The 18,022-nt window shown below is 46.0% G+C and overlaps 1 protein-coding gene across 1 annotated transcript in view; it reads left to right on the top strand.

The window, feature by feature from the left end:
• Nucleotides 1-18,022, top strand: part of SEC63 (SEC63 protein translocation regulator) — a 121,253-nt gene that overhangs the window by 7,192 nt on the left and 96,039 nt on the right. The window contains exons 2-3 of the mRNA XM_075923967.1: nt 7,258-7,357; nt 9,589-9,703. Of these exons, the coding sequence (XP_075780082.1) occupies nt 7,258-7,357; nt 9,589-9,703 (215 nt within the window). The remainder of the gene's footprint in view (nt 1-7,257; nt 7,358-9,588; nt 9,704-18,022) is intronic.

Here is an 18,022-nt window from a genome sequence, read left to right as displayed (position 1 = left end):
CCATTCTTCCCTCATGTCCTTCCACTTACCCCTCCCTAGCCCCCCTTTCTGATGTCAAACAAAAGACACACATGTTCAAAAATAGAAACTGGGTTTATTGAACAAAACTGGGGGGGATGAGCCTCTGGGGAGACTGGGAAAAGGAGGTGGGAGAGGGGAGGGGGAAACCTGGGAGGAGGGAGCAGGAAGAGGGGAGCAAGGGGAAGAAGAGGGAGGGGAAGCTCAGGGCCCAGGGTTGGGGGTCTTGTCGGACTAACTTGATTTTTATGCAAACCTGCTCCTGGGTTCGCATGTGGCCTTTGGTGGCTAGGCTGGCAGCTATCCATAGACGGCCATGTTTCTCCATCGAGTGCAGAGATCATGGACGTTGGGGGCATACCCTCCAAACCTGAATAAGGTCCATGATCTCCACCCTGGACCAGGAAGGTGCCTGCCTTCTCCAGCCCCTGTCAGGCTCCTGGGAGCTGGTAGACTGCTCCTGGGGAGCGGTGGAGGACTGGCTGCCAGTGGCTTGCTGGCTCATGTTTTGGGGCCTCTGGGTCAGGGGCCCCGGTGGCCACTGTTGGTTCTGGGCTGGCAGTCTTGGAGTTGGCACAGGCACTGTGGCCAGGGTCTACCCCCTTTAATGTCTCCAGGGCTGGGGGAGAGGAGAGTAAGTTTTCCTGGTTGTGCCCAAAGTGGCCACCAGGGCTCCCTGGGAAGGGCTGGAGGCCCCCTATTTTGAATTAAGTCTCTACATAGCACTTAATTTGAAATAGCTATTTTGAATTTGGAATTACTCATCGTAGAATGAGGTTTACCAAATTCGAATTAAAGGCTCCACTATTTTGAATGTATAGACGCTATTAAAGTTAATTCGAAATAACGGCTGTTATTTCGAATTAACTTTGCAGTATAGACATACCCTGACATCCCTACTTCTGATGAAGGTTTTTCCAGGCTGCATAGTTCCCTCCTACATTGTGTTATTCCTATTAAATCAGGCTGCCTAAACAGGAAAGCATCTGAGCCTTTGCTTTCTTTTCAGAGGCTATAAACAGCTCAGGTCCCAGCTTCCTCCAGGATCTGGGGGTGCTCGAACCTCTCTTCTGACCCACATTACCTAGCACATTACCTAGCACATTACCTCTTCAGCCAAGCCCCCACTCCTGCCTCTTTCTCTCCATTTCTGCCTCCTTCCCATTAGAGTTCTCTGTTCCTGCTCCTTTCCTGCAGTGCCTCCTGCATGCCGTTAAACAGCTGATTGTGATGGGCGGGGAAGTTGATTGATGGGGCAGCAGATGGATGTGGGGAGATGGGGGAGCTGAGCACTCACTAATTTTTCTTCTGTGTAGCAACACCCAGAGTTGGTGTCTCTTGTAAACAGTATAATAACTTCTAACACTATGAGCAGTCACACAACCCTTTTTAAGCATAAGTGTACTTATGCTCCAGCTGTGCTGCTGCAGTGCTTCAGTGTAGACACTACCTTGGCCACAAGGAGGGGTTTTCCTGTTGGTGTGGGTAATCCACCTCCCTGAGAGTCCATAGCTTGATGGAATAACTTTTCCGTTCATCTAGCTCTGTTTATTCTGCGATTTAGATTGGCTTAACTATGTTCAGCCGAATGCATTTTTCACACCTCTGAATTATTTAGTTAAGCTGTATTTTTTTAAGTGCAGACCAGGCCTAAGCAAGCACACTTTTTCTTAAGGTGAAAACAACCTACACTCATGCTAATAAGCTTACCACAAATCATAGCCTTCCTTTCCCTAGCTCACAGAGGGCTCTGATAGGAGGGAGGACTTCAAAACCACACAAATGATGTTTTTTCTGTGACTGCAGGTTAATAACAGTTTGTGCTCAGAACAAGCATATAGCTGTGTATAGGTTAGTTTTTCTTATATACAGTGTGGGCCTTTGATCTTCATGTTCTGGGAACAAGTAATAAACAGTGATCCCTTCTTGAGGGTGTTGCTTCAAAAGGAAGGGTTTTGCATAACCAGAGGTGTGAATTTACATTTACCTCCCTTTAGAGATGCTTCAGACAATACTGTTTGTCTCAAATATCTATTCTCTCTTGGCATGTTGTAGAGTACAGTCCTTTTAAGTTCATAATGGTTCCTGGAGTTCCCATCCCATCTCTCCCTTAGAGATGTTACGTGCAGTCCTTGCCCACAATAGTACATACATTACACATGCACATAGTAAAGTGTATCTTTTGTACTATCTTTGTAAAGATAGCTTTTATTGTCATTAATTCCAAAGATACTAACAGAATTATGTTCAAGGTTTTTCCGAAGATATTGCAGGAAATTGCCATATCTGTCACCCCCTGCTAATTATATAATGTACACTAAAGTGATGGATTCTGGCTCCTGAAGGAATACATACAGCCCCTCCCTTAGTTTACATGCATCAGGGAGTGTACAATTATAGATGTCCTCAGTCATAATCACAGCTCTGTCACATCACCATGAAATCCACACATGGCCTCACATCACCAACACACCTTTACCAAACAGGCCCTACTTGTGCCTCCACCTATTTGTGTAGGTGTACTTAGCACCCAGTGCAATGACTGTACCTTGTGTTTATCCAAATAATTGCCATTGGCTACTGCCAGCTCCATTGAACAGGGAGCATAGTGTGGGCAACTGTTTTTTTTCCTCTTTGATCTTTAGTAATGTTAAATGAAATCCTAAGTGAATGGGTTGTTAAATGAGATGAAGAGCTTGCACATTTAAGCAACTGTGGAGTTGGCAATATATGTGTTAATAAGCAGCGCTTGCCGAGCCGCAGCGAGCTCTGCTCGCCAGCCGTGCTGTCTGGCGATCTGCGCATGCGCAGATCATTCTGCACATGTGCAGATCACCCAAACCCGGCTCTTCCGGGTTGTAATCTACTCGCCACGCGCAAGCAGATTACATACTTTGTCGAGCCCTGTTAATAAGGCCTATGAAGTGCTGCTGAATGTTGGCAGAACTTAAATTGCATGGGCAACCTTAACTGTGCACGCCTTGGTTTTGAGAAGCTTGATTACTGCCCAACTCGGTATCCTACAAGGTGGCAACGTACCACAAAGAAGCATTAACTCTGTCTTTACATTTTTTTGCCACTGAGTTTGCTAGTTTGAACATGAAAACATAAGTGTTGCACATATTATGTCTTGCAATTCATGTTGTGAGAGAGCCACCCCAACAGCAGTGTTCCACAGGCTCTGCTCTAGTTCAACCCAGTCAGTGCATTCACTCCTCCCATCTATACATAGGCCCTCTTAACACAAGCAGTGAATACATCTCCTTGAAGTCTTCGCTCCCTGGCAATGCTCCTTTAAACTTTTCTCATGCATGTGCACCAGTATGGAGGTGATGTGTTGCGGGGATGGCATGGAGGGGTTTGGAGTATGGGAAGGGGCTCAGCACTGGGGCAAAGGGTTGGAATGGGGGGGTGAGGTCTCTAGCTGGGGGTGCGAGTTCATGGCGATTAAGGGGTTTGCACCTTGGGCAGCAGGTTAGAGTGTGGAGGGTGAGGTGGGTGGATGTGGGCTCTGGGGGATGGGCGGGGATGAAGGGTTCAGAGTGCAGGAAGAGGCTCAATGCTGTGGCAGCAGATTGGTGTGTGGGGAAGTAAGGTTTCCAGCTGGGAGCAGGGGCTGGGAATGTGGGTTTTGGGGTACAGGCTGCCTAGGGGCTGTGGTAGGGAGAGAGGAGCCCCCTCTTACTGTGCCAGCACTCAGGCTGGGGGGAAAGGCGCCTCTCTCTCATTGTGACAGCTTTGGGGTCATGGGGGAAGATTGCTTGTCCCATTTGGTTGCAGCCCTGAGCAACTGCACAGCCCCTTTAGTGATCTTTTCTCAGGATTAAACAGTTTTTTTTAACCTTTCTTCACAGTAAACCCTTTATCCTTTTTGTCAGGATTTATAGATGTATAGCTTAAATCCATTGTCTGAAGGACAGTTAGTAGCTCAGATGTTTAGATTTGTCTGATACAATATCATGCCTAATGGCTCTCTTCATCACCATGTTGCTGCTCTGCTATTGTTTGGGCTTTGCTTACTGTTTGGAAATATGGCTGTCCTAAGCGCTCTACGCTCCACTTATTTTCTTGAATTGTCTTGGAATTTCCCATGTTTCATGGGAGTGTCAAGATGAAACTAGTGGTTAAAATTTGGCATCAAGTGAGTAAGAGTTTCCTGAAGCACCAAACCCATTAAAACTAACAACCCCTCTGCCCCCCAGACCTTGCTGAAATTTGTTCTGAAATGTGAGTGTGGGCACACACCATAGGCTGCAGTTGGGCACGATTGGATGCCTAATTGGAATCTACTAACTGTAGCCATTCAGGATTTATCTCAGGGAGTCTGCATCCCTTTGGGCAATATTGGTATGGGAAAGGATCTGTAGACGCATACCTGACCAAGTCCCAGTATAGCTGAGGGCTACAACATGAACCCCAACCATACCTAATGACTGTTCCGGCTCACTGTTGGCAGGCATCTGGATGTGACTGCTGGGCATAAATATAAAATAAGGTATTCGGGGTTTTTTTTTTTTTTTTGATTTGGCATGAGTGGCCCAGCTTTGCTAGAAGGTGCTACAACTATTTTGTAACTAGTAAATCCATGTGTGTATTGTTAGTTTCCAGTATGCTTCAAGGTACTGCATAGGTTGTGCAGTTTACTTCTGGAAAGTGAGTTCATTAGTCAGGGAGTGCCTCAGAAGATGAAGTGATTATTTTAGGACTTGGTATATCGTCACAGTGAAAAGGGAAGAGGTCCTGATGCCAGTGTAGGATCACTTCAGCATTGGCATACATCTCTCTCCACCACGCCCCTCAGATACTCACAAGGGAGAAAGGTAGGTGCCCGGAACACTTAAAGCCAGTCTGGGGTTGCTCTTTAGGGGTGTTACTGCATTACAAAGGCTTTGTGTGCTATAGACTCTTAGAGGTTTGGGAAAGTAGATTGGGTCCAGCAGGTATTAGTGAGGTGTTCAAAGGAGCTGTTTCCATAGTAGGTGTATACTGGCTGTTAATGACCTTTGTGTCTGTTCTCACAGGGAAGGTGTGAAATGTCCTTGAAAGGGTTTAAGAAGTGAGTCTGTTGAATGCACTGCTAGTGAAGGATGTGACTAGCACAATTGGTTAGGTCTGTTGGTTGCTCTCATAGGTAGAGCAGTTGCAGAGCATAAGCTTATCACAGAGGTGGGCAAAAGAGCCTCCACAGGCCGGATCCGGTCCACCAAGCAGGTGGATCTGGTCCGTGGAGACCCTGATGCTCCCCCGTCCCCAGGCCAATTAGGGCCTGTGAGTGGCGGAGCCCGCGAAGCCTCCTCCCGCCCTTCCAGGAGCATGGGGCGCTTTGAAGTGCCGCGCGCTGCTCGCAGTGCAGGGGGAGAGCGGAGGAGGCTTTGTATGCTCCCCAGGCCAAACAGGGTATGGGGGCGGGGGAGCTGCATGAAGCTTCCTTCACCCTGCCCTGGCCCTGTGAGGAGCTTGCGGCACTTCAGAGTGCCACATGCTACTTGCAGGGCGGGAGGAAGCTTCCTTTACTCCCCTGCCCCCGGGCCCTGTTTGGCCTGGGGTGGGGCATGGGTGCCTAGTGGGAATGGGGGCAAAGGGCCTCTCCTGCCCCCAGACCCATCCTGTTTAGGTCCCACCCCTTCCAGGGTGGCCTGGGGCTACTTAAATTTTTTTTTGAAGTGGCCCCTGGGCAAAAAGTTTTGCCCACCCCTGCCTTATTGGGTAGTCGAGTGGAGTACTCTGACTACACTCTTCCTCCCTCCTCTCCCCTCCCCCTTGCTGCCTCTGTATGAGAAGGGGTGGGGAATCAGGAGCCGGTGCTTAAAAGCTGGTTCCCCTCCAGCACTGTCTCTGCGGTGCCATCTCCCCCTCTCTCCCCTTGCCTCTATCAGAGGCAGTGGGGTGAGGAGATAGGGGAGACAGCTCTGGTAGCAGCCCCTGTCTATGGGGGTCCTAGTGGGTAGCTGGGCCTCCCCGCAGACAGGGACTGCTACCACCAAGCAGCCCCTTCCCACGGCCAGCCTGGGCCGCCACAAACGGGTTGCTGGACTTGCCGTGCACTGGCTCTGGGAGCCATCCGCACTGCAGCTCTGCATTTTAAAAGTACTGAGAGCACAGTGGCTTTTTCTACATTTAAATTGCAGAGCTGCAGTGGTTCAAAGTCGGCACGAGCAGGGACTACTCAGTCCTGGCTAGGGATGTAAGCGACTAGTGATGTGACTGGTCACTTTCCCCCTGCCCCATCTGCTTTTATCAGAGAGAGTCAGCAAGGTATGGGGAGCAAGAGTGGTGCTGGGAGGAGCTGGCTTAAAAGCTGGCTCCCCTTAGCATCATCTCTGTGGGGGGGCAGGGGAGGTAGAGGCACAGTAGGAAATGGAGCGAGCGGGGACGGAAGCCATGTCTGCTTGTGCTGGTTCTGCTGCGATTCTGCTTCTGAAATGTAGAAGCCCTTTAGGGAGTGTTGAGTCAGCGGGGGACTCCCACTAGCCCATGCTCCCTGTGATGCCTGAGCCTTTGAAATGTACAAGAGCCCCAGTGGGGTTCTTGTTCAGATCAAAAGGAAGCCCCACAGGGAGCGAGGGACCAGCGAGGGACCGACCCCGCACTCTCTGTGGGGCTTTTAATTAATTTAAATTTAACATCCGTAATCCTGGCTTGAGCTGGCTCCGGGAGCCACTGCTGCTGTGGCTCTAGAGCGGCCCCCTTATCGACTAATTGTGTAGCCGATACAAATTGTATCGATTACACGATTAGCCAGATATCTGCTCTTTAATACCCTTAGAGCATGGCTGTGCACAGGGGAGCAGCTGCTGCTCCAGGCCAAAGTCAGTGGGTGGGCTGTACAGCCCCACCTTCTTCCCCGCACCCAAACGGTGCTGGGTAAGTCTTCTCGTGAAACAAAATATTTTAGTCAATTTTATTGTTTTTCTGTTTTTTGAGATTTGTTGGGCATAGATACATCTCCTAATTTTGTTTCAGTAGTGATTCTTATTTTCTGATTATCAGAAAAGAGATAACTGGTTCCTGTAGGTATGTAGAACAATCCAGTCTAATCTTACTTACAAATTTGGTGTCATTTAAATGCCTAGGAAACCGATATAATTTACTCACTGCTCTTTTGATTATGAAACTCTTGTAAGTTTAAGATTGGGATTGCACTGTAAGCCTCAAGATGATAACATAGTTTACTTGTCAGTTTGCATTTGCCATAGATTCTGATTACAATTTAATTGGCCATTGTAATTTTCTTTGCAGAGCAAATTCGATTAAAAAGTTTAAGAAAGGTGTATAGAAGATGCCTGTGGTATCGTTTGCGGTTATTAAAACCACAACAAAACATAATTCCTACAATAAAGTAAGTATATTTCATTTGGGTAATTTCTCTCAATTAAGATACTACTGCATGTATTTTTTACCATTCATTTGACATCTTAATTAAAGCAACTGGAACTAGTTCTATATTAGTACAATCTGAACCTCTCTTGTCTGGCACTCTTGGGACCTGCCTGGTGCTGAATCAGAGAATTTGGTGAATTTGGGAGGGGGGGGGGGTCAATGTTGTCTAGCAGCTTTATCAGCTCTTCCAATACTTACTGGCCTCTTAGAAGATATTTGGGGTAAATTAGAGCAAAATAACAGCACAGAACACTGAGAGCCAGGACTGATAGCTGTAAACAAGCTTTATGGGACCACAGGAAGCTTCACACCCATGATAAGTGGACATCGGGATGTTGTCCAACCAGAGAGTGCCAGACTAGGGAAGTTCAACCTGTAATAGCTTGTGTGTGTGTGTCTTTTTTTTTTTTATTAAAGGGACAATTAGAATCTGCTACAATGAATTGTATAATGAAAAGTTAATGATTAATATCTGGTAGGGCATGAATTCAGAGAAAAGCCACGGTGGGTTACAGCTTCTTTTATTCCCATTCAGTTAACCTAGTAGACCCCAACAGTAATCAACAGTTTGACCCCCTGGCCTGTCAATAATGGAGCAGAATTCTGTTGCTCCTTCCCTCAAAATGCTGATGCTGTTGATGTTTGGGTAAATACAACACATAGGAATATGTTCAAATGTTTTGCATTGTTAAATGTAATGTGTCTTATCCCCACCCCCACTGTTTGTTACTATCTCCTTCTCATATGTCCTTCTCTTTTCCTCCCTTCACTTCCCAGCTGTTTAGTTTTATTCCTTTTATGTATATGTTGCTTTTTTTTAAAGCAGCACCCTATAGCCATTATTTGGTGCAAAATAGTCTGTGTAAATGAGGAACAGACACACTTTCTTGTTCATTAATCTGTGCTGTTTATCTGTTTTTGTCTTTTTTTTAAATATGTGGAAGTGGAGAAACTTGTTGCTTTGCTTGTCTGTGTAAACAACAATAAAAAAGCCTGGTCATTCAGTAGACCCACCATGTCCAAAGGCATTTTATCATCCAAGAGCACTCATTTTAAAAATTGGGTTTTTTAATCTAATTATTTAATATGGTGTCCCTAAGTTTGTTTATAAGTAATTTGTGAAGCTAATTTATATACAGGCAGTCCCCGGGTTATGTACAAGATAGGGACTGTAGGTTTGTTCTTAAGTTGAATCTGTATGTAAGTCGGAACTGGCGTCCAGATTCAGCCGCTGCTGAAACTGACCAGTGGTTGACTACAGGAAGCCGGAGGCAGAGTTGCTCTGCCTCGGGCTTCCTGGAATCAGCTGCTGATCAGTTTCAACAGGCTGAATCTGGACGCTAGTTTCGACTTACATACAGATTCAACTTAAGAACCCCAGGCGTCCCCAAGTCAGCTGCTGCTGAAACTGATCAGCGGCTGATTCCAGGAAGCCCGGGGCAGAGCAACTCTGCCTCGGGCTTCCTGTAGTCAGCTCTGGTCAGTTTCAGCAGCGGCTGACTTGGGGACACCTGGGGCAGAGCAGCTGGGGTGCTGCTGGGTTGCTCCAGTAGCGCGGCTCCTCGGCGCTACTGGAGCAACCCAGCAGCACCCCAGCTGCTCTGCCCCAGGCGTCCTGATTCAGCCGCTGCTGAAACTGACCAGCAGCGGCTGACTTGGGGACGCCTGGGGCACAGCAGCTGGGGTGCTGCCGGGTTGGTCCAGTAGCGCCCAGAGCGGCGCTGCGGGACCAACCGGCAGCGCCCCAGCTGCTCTACCACAGGTGTCCGGAGAAAAGCCTGGTCTGCTGGGGGGGGGGCGTACTAGCTGAGCCTCCCCTCAGAAGACCAGGGAGACGCGGGCGGCGGACCGAGACGCACCGCGGTCCTGCCGCCCGGGTCCTCCGTGGCTTTGCTCCCCGTCCCGCTGCCTGCGTGCTCCACAGCTTTGCTTCCTCCCCCCCTCCCCTCCCCCGCAGACCAGGGAGACGCGGAGCAGCTTTTCTCGCCCTGGAGGACGCGGGCGGCAGGACCGCGGTGCATCTGGGCGTCCCGCCGCTCCCGTCCTCCGGGGCGAGAAAAACCCCGTTCGTAACTGCGGATCCGACGTAAGTCGGATCCACATAACTCGGGGACTGCCTGTAGAATGTTACCTTAGAAGTAAAGAGAATTGTATGTATTTTATTTTACCCTTCATATTCTTTCCAAACAGGAAAGCAATTCTTCTTGCTGGATGGGCACTATTTCTGTTTCTTGCATACAAAGTTTCCAAAACAGACAGAGAATATCAAGAATATAACCCTTATGAAGTCTTACATTTGGACCCAGTAAGTAATAGTGCCCTTGTGGGTAATGTGTATTACTTTAATATGTTATACTTAGGTCTGGCTTTATGTGTAAAACTGAACCAGAAGAAATAGTGAGGATCTCTGTAAAGGTTGAAAGCAAACTGCAAGATGCTGTTCTATCTTCTAAGCATTGCTAGTGTGTATTACATAGTTGCTTAGGTTCGCTTATGTTAATTTTCAATTTGTAACTTTACTACAAAAGTTTCTTCAAGTTTCTAATGCCCTTATTCATTATACTGAGATGAAGATTGGAGTATTTGTGTTAGCCTAGTTAGTCTGTAACTGGAAAAACTTAAAACAACAAGTAGTCTTGCAGCACCTTAAAGACTAACAAAACATGTAGATGGTACTGTAACTTCTATGATAGCAGCTAAGGCATTGTCTGAAAAGATTTTAGAGCAAAAACCAGACTGATATGGACTGTGCCAGAGGGAATATTCAGTCATGCTGGAAGGGAATAACAAGTGGAGTTCCATAGGGGACTGTTTTGGGATCAGTTCTGTTCAATATCTTCATCGATGATTTAGATGATGGCATAGAGAGTACGCTCATTAAGATGGCAGATGATACTAAGCTGGGAGGGATTGCAAGTGCTTTTGGAGGAGAGGGTCATAATTCAAAATAATTTGGAGGAATGGTGTGAAGTAAATAGGATGAAATTTAAGGACTAACACAAAGTACTCTACTTAGGAAGGAACCATCAATTTCACATATACAGAATGGGAAGTGACTGTCTAGGAAGGAGTACTGCAGATGAGCATCTAGGGGTCATAGTGGACTACAAGCTAAATGAGTCAACAGTGTGACACTGCTACAGAAAAAGCAAACATGATTCTGGGATGCATTAACAGAAGTGTTGTGAGCAAGACACAAGAAGTAATTATTTCGCTCTACTCTGCACTGATTAAGTCTCAGTTGGAGTATTGTGTCCAGTTCTGGGCACTGCATTTCAAGAAAGATATGGAGAAATTTGAGACGGTCCAGAGAAGAGCAACAAAAATGATTACCAGTCTAGAAAACATGATTTATGAGGAAATACTGAAAGAATTGGGCTTGTTTAGTTTGGAAAAGAGAAGACTCAGAGGGGACATGATAGCGGTTTTCAAGTACAGCCGGTCCCTGAGTTACGAACGCATCGACTAACAACTGTTCGTACTTACGACCAACCTCCCATTAAGCTGGTCCCTAACTTATGAAAGAAGATCTGCACTTATGAACAACACGGCTGTATGTAAGTGAATGTAATCTGACTTACGAACAGATCGAGTTACAACCTAGTGTTTGGTATGTAACTGGTTTGTAAGTTGAGGACCGGCTGTATCTAAAAGGGTGTTTCAAGTATCTGAAAGGGAAAAGGGAGAAAAATTGTTCTCCTTGGCCTCTGATGATAGGACAAGCAGCAATAGGCTTAAATTGCAGCAAGGTAGGTTTAGGTTAGACTTTTGGAGAAACTTCCTTCCTGTCAGGGTGGTTAAACACTGAAATAAATTACCTAGAGAGGTCGTGGAATCTCCGTCACTGGAGATACGTAAGAGCAGGTTAGACAGACATCTATCAGGGATGATGTAGACGGTGCTTGGCCCTGCTGTGAGGGCAGGAGACTGGACTTGATGACCTCTCGAGGTTCCTTCCAGTTCTAGCATTCTATGATTACTTCTTTGTACTAAGCTCCACAAAACTATTACTATAGGTACTTCAGCCTGTTTGTGGTGAGGAGGTGGGGGAAGGAGCAGAAGCAGACACGTCAATCATTGACAGCAAGGGAATGCCCTGCATGCTGAAGTTCCCTTCAGTTATCTTTGAGTAATTGTCCACCTGGATTCTGCTTTTGGTGTGCCCCATGCATGCAGAATCAGATTATTTTTGGTCAGCAGTGTCCATTGGGGCGCTGCATGTGCATCTTAGGTATTGTTGTGCATTCCTGTGCTCCTCCCCAGGGCATGAAACGTGGCACAAATCCAACTATCCATGAATTCTTTTTTACCGCACATGGCTGTGAAATGAACCCTGCAGTATGGGTCTTGGTCTCGCTGTGAGTGCAGGGGACTGGACTTGAAGATCTCTTGAGATTCTTTCCAATTCTCTGATTCTGTAAGTTTGGACCCACCGCAGCATAAAAATCCCACAGCCTAAGGGCATCTCCCTGTGGTATGAAAAAGACATCGGGTTTCAAATCTGTTTCAAGCAGGTATATGGGACTTCGACTATAGGATCAGATGCTTGGGCAAATCAGTTCCCAGATATCTTAGTGATACAGTATGGCAAGCTGAGGCTATTCAGAGTCATCAGATAAGTCAACTCCAAATCCTGCACAACACTATAGAAAGGAATACAGGTCATTTGACAAATTTAATGCATCTGAAGTATTTTTTTTTCTGTTTTGCCTCAGTGTGTGTAGAAGCTAAAATAAGTGCAGGGTGAATAAGTGCCCTCCATTCCTTCACATGCAGGTCTTTCAACTAGCCCTGGCTGGTGTTAGATCCCCAATTGGTTCCAGGATCTTTCAGTTTGGGAGGAAAAGAGTTATAAACATTTGACCAATTGAAATCATTATATATTGTCCAGAGAGGGTATCCAATGGAAATGTACTAGAATTTCAGGAACAACTTTGTCCCTTTCTCAACCAGATCAGTCTTATAAAGGCCATGACATGAATGAAATTGTCCATCACGTACTTCAGATCAGAGTATAGTAACCTGTGCACATTTTCTTCCCCTCCTGAGTTCTCCCTAAGATGTCTGGCCACACAGTGTCCCATTACGCATTGTGCAGGGCTCCGGGTTGGTGGGGAGAGAGATCTCTCCAAACCCTGAAGCTGCCAGAGGTTGCAGGGAAGAGCTCCTCCCTGCCACCCTCAGCTTGGATCTGCTGTGGTTGGCAGAGAGCAGCCCCTTCCTGTCAGCCCTAGCATTGAGCTGCTGCGGCCGGAGTAAAGGGACCCCTCCTCGCCATCCCCAGCAGGGAGCCGCCCAAGTAGGTCTGAGTCCCAGCCCCCGGCCCCACCTTAAGGTCCTCCCAGTTCTGAGCACCCACCTGGACCCCAAGCCTGACCCTTTACATCCCAAACTTCTGTCCTGGCCCTGAGCCCCTTCCCACCCTCAGAATCCTTTGGCCCTCCTCCCGCCACATGACTTTTGTTATGTGCATCAATATGAAGGTGATGTGTTGCACATCACCTTCACATTGATGCCCATAAGAAAAATCATTCTGCTAAGGGAAAAATTAGAGGGGAGCACTGTTCCTAGCCTGAGAAAATCAGGGATAAACAAAGCAGAGTCCTGTCTGCAACATCTAAATAGGTTTCTAAAGGAATTTGAACTTCAAAGCAATACTCGTTTTTCACCTCCGTCTCTGTCAGTCTGTATTATGAACCATTCACCCCTCTCCTTGCTGTTTGGAGTCAGAACCTGTGACCGGGTAACCTGTGACCAAGACCAAGTGTTCTGCAGCTCTTCAGAGCTCTCTGCCTGTACTTCTGGGCAGACTGGAGATCTAAAAAGGTTGGAGCCTACTGCGCTACACAAATTGCGTAGCTTATTTTGAGTCAATTTCAAAATAGTTTATTTTGAAATTTGGTGCTGTCTACACAGCACTTATTTCGAAATAAATTGCTATTCTGAAATGTCCTTCTTTCCTTGTGGAATGAGGTTTACAGGGATGTCAGAAAAGCGAGCCCGTTATATTTAGAAAAGATGTGGAATAGCGCACTGCAGTGTAGACGTAGCCCTTAAGTGCCTTCCAAATTTCAACAGCATTAGCAATGGAGGAGCAATTTCTCTGAAGTTGTTGAAAGCTATGGATAATACCTTCCAGTATACTAAGCATATCCTGTACATTCCTCTTTAATTCAATGTTAGATACAGTGGATGAGATACTTCTATCTATTTAATCATAGTTTTGTCACAATTTTATGTGAATAGACCAATTCTTTATAAATTGTTCAAAACAATCAACCACAAAATTCTATCAAATATCTAGTTTGGATTCTCCTGCTCTATTCATTGGAGCTGAAGCAAAATGGTTGTTACAGAAGTATTTTGTGACTTGAGCAACATTTTCTTTTATTCCTGGAGAAGACATACTTAAGTCTTCAGCTAAATGATGCATTAAATGTGCACTGCAGCCGTATGTTAAGGAGCATCCTTCTTTTCTTCTTATAAGTATCTTCTCATCTTTACCGCATTTGCAGTGTTGTCTGGGACAAAACTGCACATGTGACTGTTGAATTTTTGTTCAGTTTATTCATAGTAATTTATATTTTTAAATATTCAGTTGCCTGGGCATTTCCCAATGTATCAATTATTTCTGAATTAGATGAAACTCCATAATCTTTTGTCACACTGGCATATATTGCTGGATCATTGCGCACATAGCTTCACATGTCAGACTGGCAAATTTCCCTTCATTGTTTCTTGCACACTATTCAAGTTCCTTCTCATACACTGTATTTGGCAGCCTTCCACCAATGTCTGCTCTGCCAGGTGGAGTGTAGCCTGGTCATGAGGACTCAAACATGTCAATGAAAATGTTTATTGTTAACAGTGAAAAGGAGAATTTGTGGCATAAATGAACTGAGCAACCTTTTATGTATCCTGTCTTGTTGGTATTTGCTGATCCTTACTATAAACCCATCCATGGTGGTGATGAATGAAATCTTTATTTGCTACTGACACTTTGTATGAAATGTGTTTAGTTGCAGCCTTGCTGTTAAAAGTACCAATGAATGACTGAAGTTGTTGCAAATGACAGACTAAGTCTTTACGCTTAAATGGGATCCTGAAACAAAATTAAAAAATGAATTTGAATAGTTGTTCTTCTCACTCTTATGGTTGTGACTATTTTCTTCCACTATTTGATCTGAGGAAGTGGGTCTGGCCCATGAAAGCTCATCATCTAATAAACCATCTTGTTAGTCTTTAAAGTGCTACATTGTCCTGCATTTTGCTTCTTATTATTCAGTTAATCATTTAAATGCTTTCAGCAAGGCAGATCTGATTGCAAGTTGTACAAAGCTAAGACTGCGTTTAGAGTGCACTTAATTTTGTAGTGAGCCCCGTTGAACTCACTGGCACGTCTCTTTTTTGAGAAAACAAGTTAGCATGGGATTCCCTTGGAAAAGCTGAGTTATGCTGAAATAAAATAGGGAATAGAGTTACAGCGTCACCATTATGGTCTCTGGCCATGATGTTCCAAAATAAGGACCATTTATTTAATTAGTAATATAAAATAAGAAAATGACATTGTGGCAACTTGAAATTTCTCTTACTGCAGCTTTCTGTATTGTATGCTTGGTTGATAGATTCCAAATGAAAGTTAAACAAGCAAGCCATAAGGATTAGCTAAGCTAAACTTTTTTTTCTACTAGCATCCAGCATAGCAAACACCTTGGGAATTTACTTGTCAAATCACACTTCTCCTAAAATGAATAGAGAGAGTCTTTGCATTGCAAAGTGAATTATTTAAGTACTAACCAGTTGTACTACATGTACTCCCCACCCCTTTGCTGCCTCTGTATCAGAGGCAGCAATTTAGGGGGGAGGGTGGGCGGCAGCCAGTGCTGGCTTCCATTAGGGATGTTAGATATAATGTAATTGAATAGTCATGCAACTGCATGAAATCTTAGCAGTTACATGACTATTTGATAGTCCTGGGACAGAGCTGGCAGTCACTGTGCTTCTGGCCCCACTTCCGGGGATTCTCCCACCACCCGGCACTGCTGCCTTTCTATCAGGCAGGCAGGAGCTGGTCTGCCAGGGGAGCCAGTTTAAAAACTAGCTTACTGCACAGACCTGCTGCCTTCCACATTGTGTGAAGCGAGCACTGGATATGCCAGCTCCCACCCCCCATGCTGCTGCCTCCATAGAGTGTCCCCATGACACTGGCTCCTGCCTGTCCCTCCTTGCTGCCTCCACAGAGCCATCACGCACGGGGAGGCAGCAGTGTGGGGGTAGGTGGGATGGGGAAATCCAGTGCTTGTGGGGAACCTACTTGAAGCCAGCTCCTCATGGGCACCAGTTCCCACTCCCCCCTCCTCTCCTCATTGCTGCCTCTGATAGAGGTAGCAGGTGGGGCAGGGGGGACGGGGACGAGGGGGGTGGGTGTGGGTGTGGGTGGAGTACATGTAGTTGACAAGATTAACCCATATATCCAGGCTTCTTGGTTAATCATGTAGTTGACTACACATTGATATCCCTATCTCCTATTACAAACACTGAGGAAGGAGCTCTTGCAGAGACTGTGGCATTTAGAAGAGGGGAGTCTTCCTTCTCTGGCTAATCCCCAGTTTGTTTGTTTGTTTTTTTAAGAAAAAAATTAAGATTCATAAGAAAAAAGTGAAGTGATTGGAGAGTAAGAAAAATGTGAAAATGTTTCTCCTCATCCAGCTTGACCTCCTTGGAGGAAGGGAATTATCTGGCTCATGCCTGGTTTACAGTATGAGGTTAGAAATAAGTTAGCTGCATTAAGTTGATTTTATCATACTGTATCTACTCCACCAAGCCCTTTCTGCTGACCACTGTATTCTACCTTGACAAGAGGAGTAGTGCTAAATTCAATCTACCAGGGATGAATTTTGGGTAGCATAGACCCAGCACTGTTCAAACTGATGTTCTTAGACTCTGGGAGGTATCCCACAGTGCCCCGATCTGACAGCTTTGGCCAGCACTTTCAGCTCTGCTACTCCCAGGAAAAAGTCCTGAGTATGCAGGAAAAGCCCTGGGAACTTTTGAATTTCACTTCCTGTTTGGCTAGGGTGGCGATCCCAGCAGTATACCTGACCATGAATGTGGAGCATGGCAAATGAGCTCCAGCATGGAGCTTGCAGGAGATCCTGGATCTAATTGCTGTGTGGGAAACAGCAGAAAAAATGCTGATATCTATGCCAGAATTGCACAGGACATGGTGAAAAAAGGACACAGCAGAGACTCTCAGCAGTGCTGCAAGAAAACAAAGAAGCTTAAGGAAGCATACCAGGAGGCAAAAGATTGCTTTGGGTCAGAGCCACAGACATTCCACTTTTACTGTGTGCCATTCTAGTGAGGGACCAGACCAGTATCCCAGGACTGTCTGTGGGTACCTCCCAAGTGACTCTTCAAGCAGACTGGAGCCGCAACGAGGAGGAAATTGTAGACGAAGAGGAGGAGACTGTGCAGCAGGCAAGCAGAGGATCAGTTCTACCCAACTGCCAGCATCTTTTTCTAACTCTGGAGCCAATCCCTTCCTGGGACCTACTGTTGTTGGATCCTGATGTTAGGGAAGGCACCTCTGGTGAGTGCACATTTTGTAATAACTTAACATAGTTAAATGTAATTAGGTTAATGTTTGATCTTCCCTGAATGATTGGGATAGTGGTAACTAATCCCACGACATGGATGGTACTCTCCCGAAAAGTTTGTTTACGTGCCTGGGGATAGAGTGGGAATTGTCTGTGCACATCTCTACAAAGCTCTCATGAAGGTACTCTGCTCTCCTTCTCAGGTTTCTTCAGAGGGCTTCCTTATTCCATCCTCCATGATATAGGAGACTTTTCCATGCCAAGCCAGCAGTAAGTGATCTGGCATAATTGCAAGCACAAAACAAAGCAGTGTAAGATCCTGGCCACATTGATGCAGCAGCTGCTCCCTCTCACGGTTTCTGATTTGGAGAAGACCAGTATTTTGCATGGTGACCTGGGTGAAATGGGGAAGTTCTGTAATTGATAGTACTGAGGTAATTCACCGCCATTTTCTCATCCTCAGCAAATCATGACCCCAGGTGTGCTGTCTTATTTGTGATGGAATGGATCATCCCGGAGAACAGCCATGCTATACAGGAGGCAGGATGACCCTGTGCTGACTGTTCTCATCTGTACCCCTCAACCCCAAACCCCTGACCCTCTTCATATTGCTGTGGCAAAGGAGGCCTGCTGTTTGGAAGCATGCTCTGTGTGTGTGGGGGCGTGTGACCCAATGCTGACTGGGCTCACCTGTGCTCCTCTAACCCAAATCTATATATGGCCTCGGGTCATCTTCTCTAAGGCGTCCTAACAGGTCCATGACTGTACGTTCAAACAGGACCTCTATGAAGGAAAGAGGTATTAACAGTGCCCTCAAATGGGGCTGAGAACTGTGCAGCTGACATTCTGGATACGATGCACAATACCTGTGTACATCTTCATGCATTCCAGGCCAGAAGAATCTTCATAGGATCTGTGTTTCGGTCTTTTCTACTCCTAAGTGCACCCCCAAAAAGATGACCATGGGAGAAGCTCAACACAGCTTTCTGGTGTTTTGGTACCAGGAGCTGCTGTACCTCCTTCCT

The sequence above is a fragment of the Pelodiscus sinensis genome, chromosome 3 (assembly GCF_049634645.1).
Source record: "Pelodiscus sinensis isolate JC-2024 chromosome 3, ASM4963464v1, whole genome shotgun sequence".
Taxonomy (NCBI): domain Eukaryota; kingdom Metazoa; phylum Chordata; order Testudines; family Trionychidae; genus Pelodiscus; species Pelodiscus sinensis.
The sequence above is the reverse complement of the archived record's forward strand: the minus strand, read 5'-3'. Positions and strand labels throughout refer to the sequence as shown.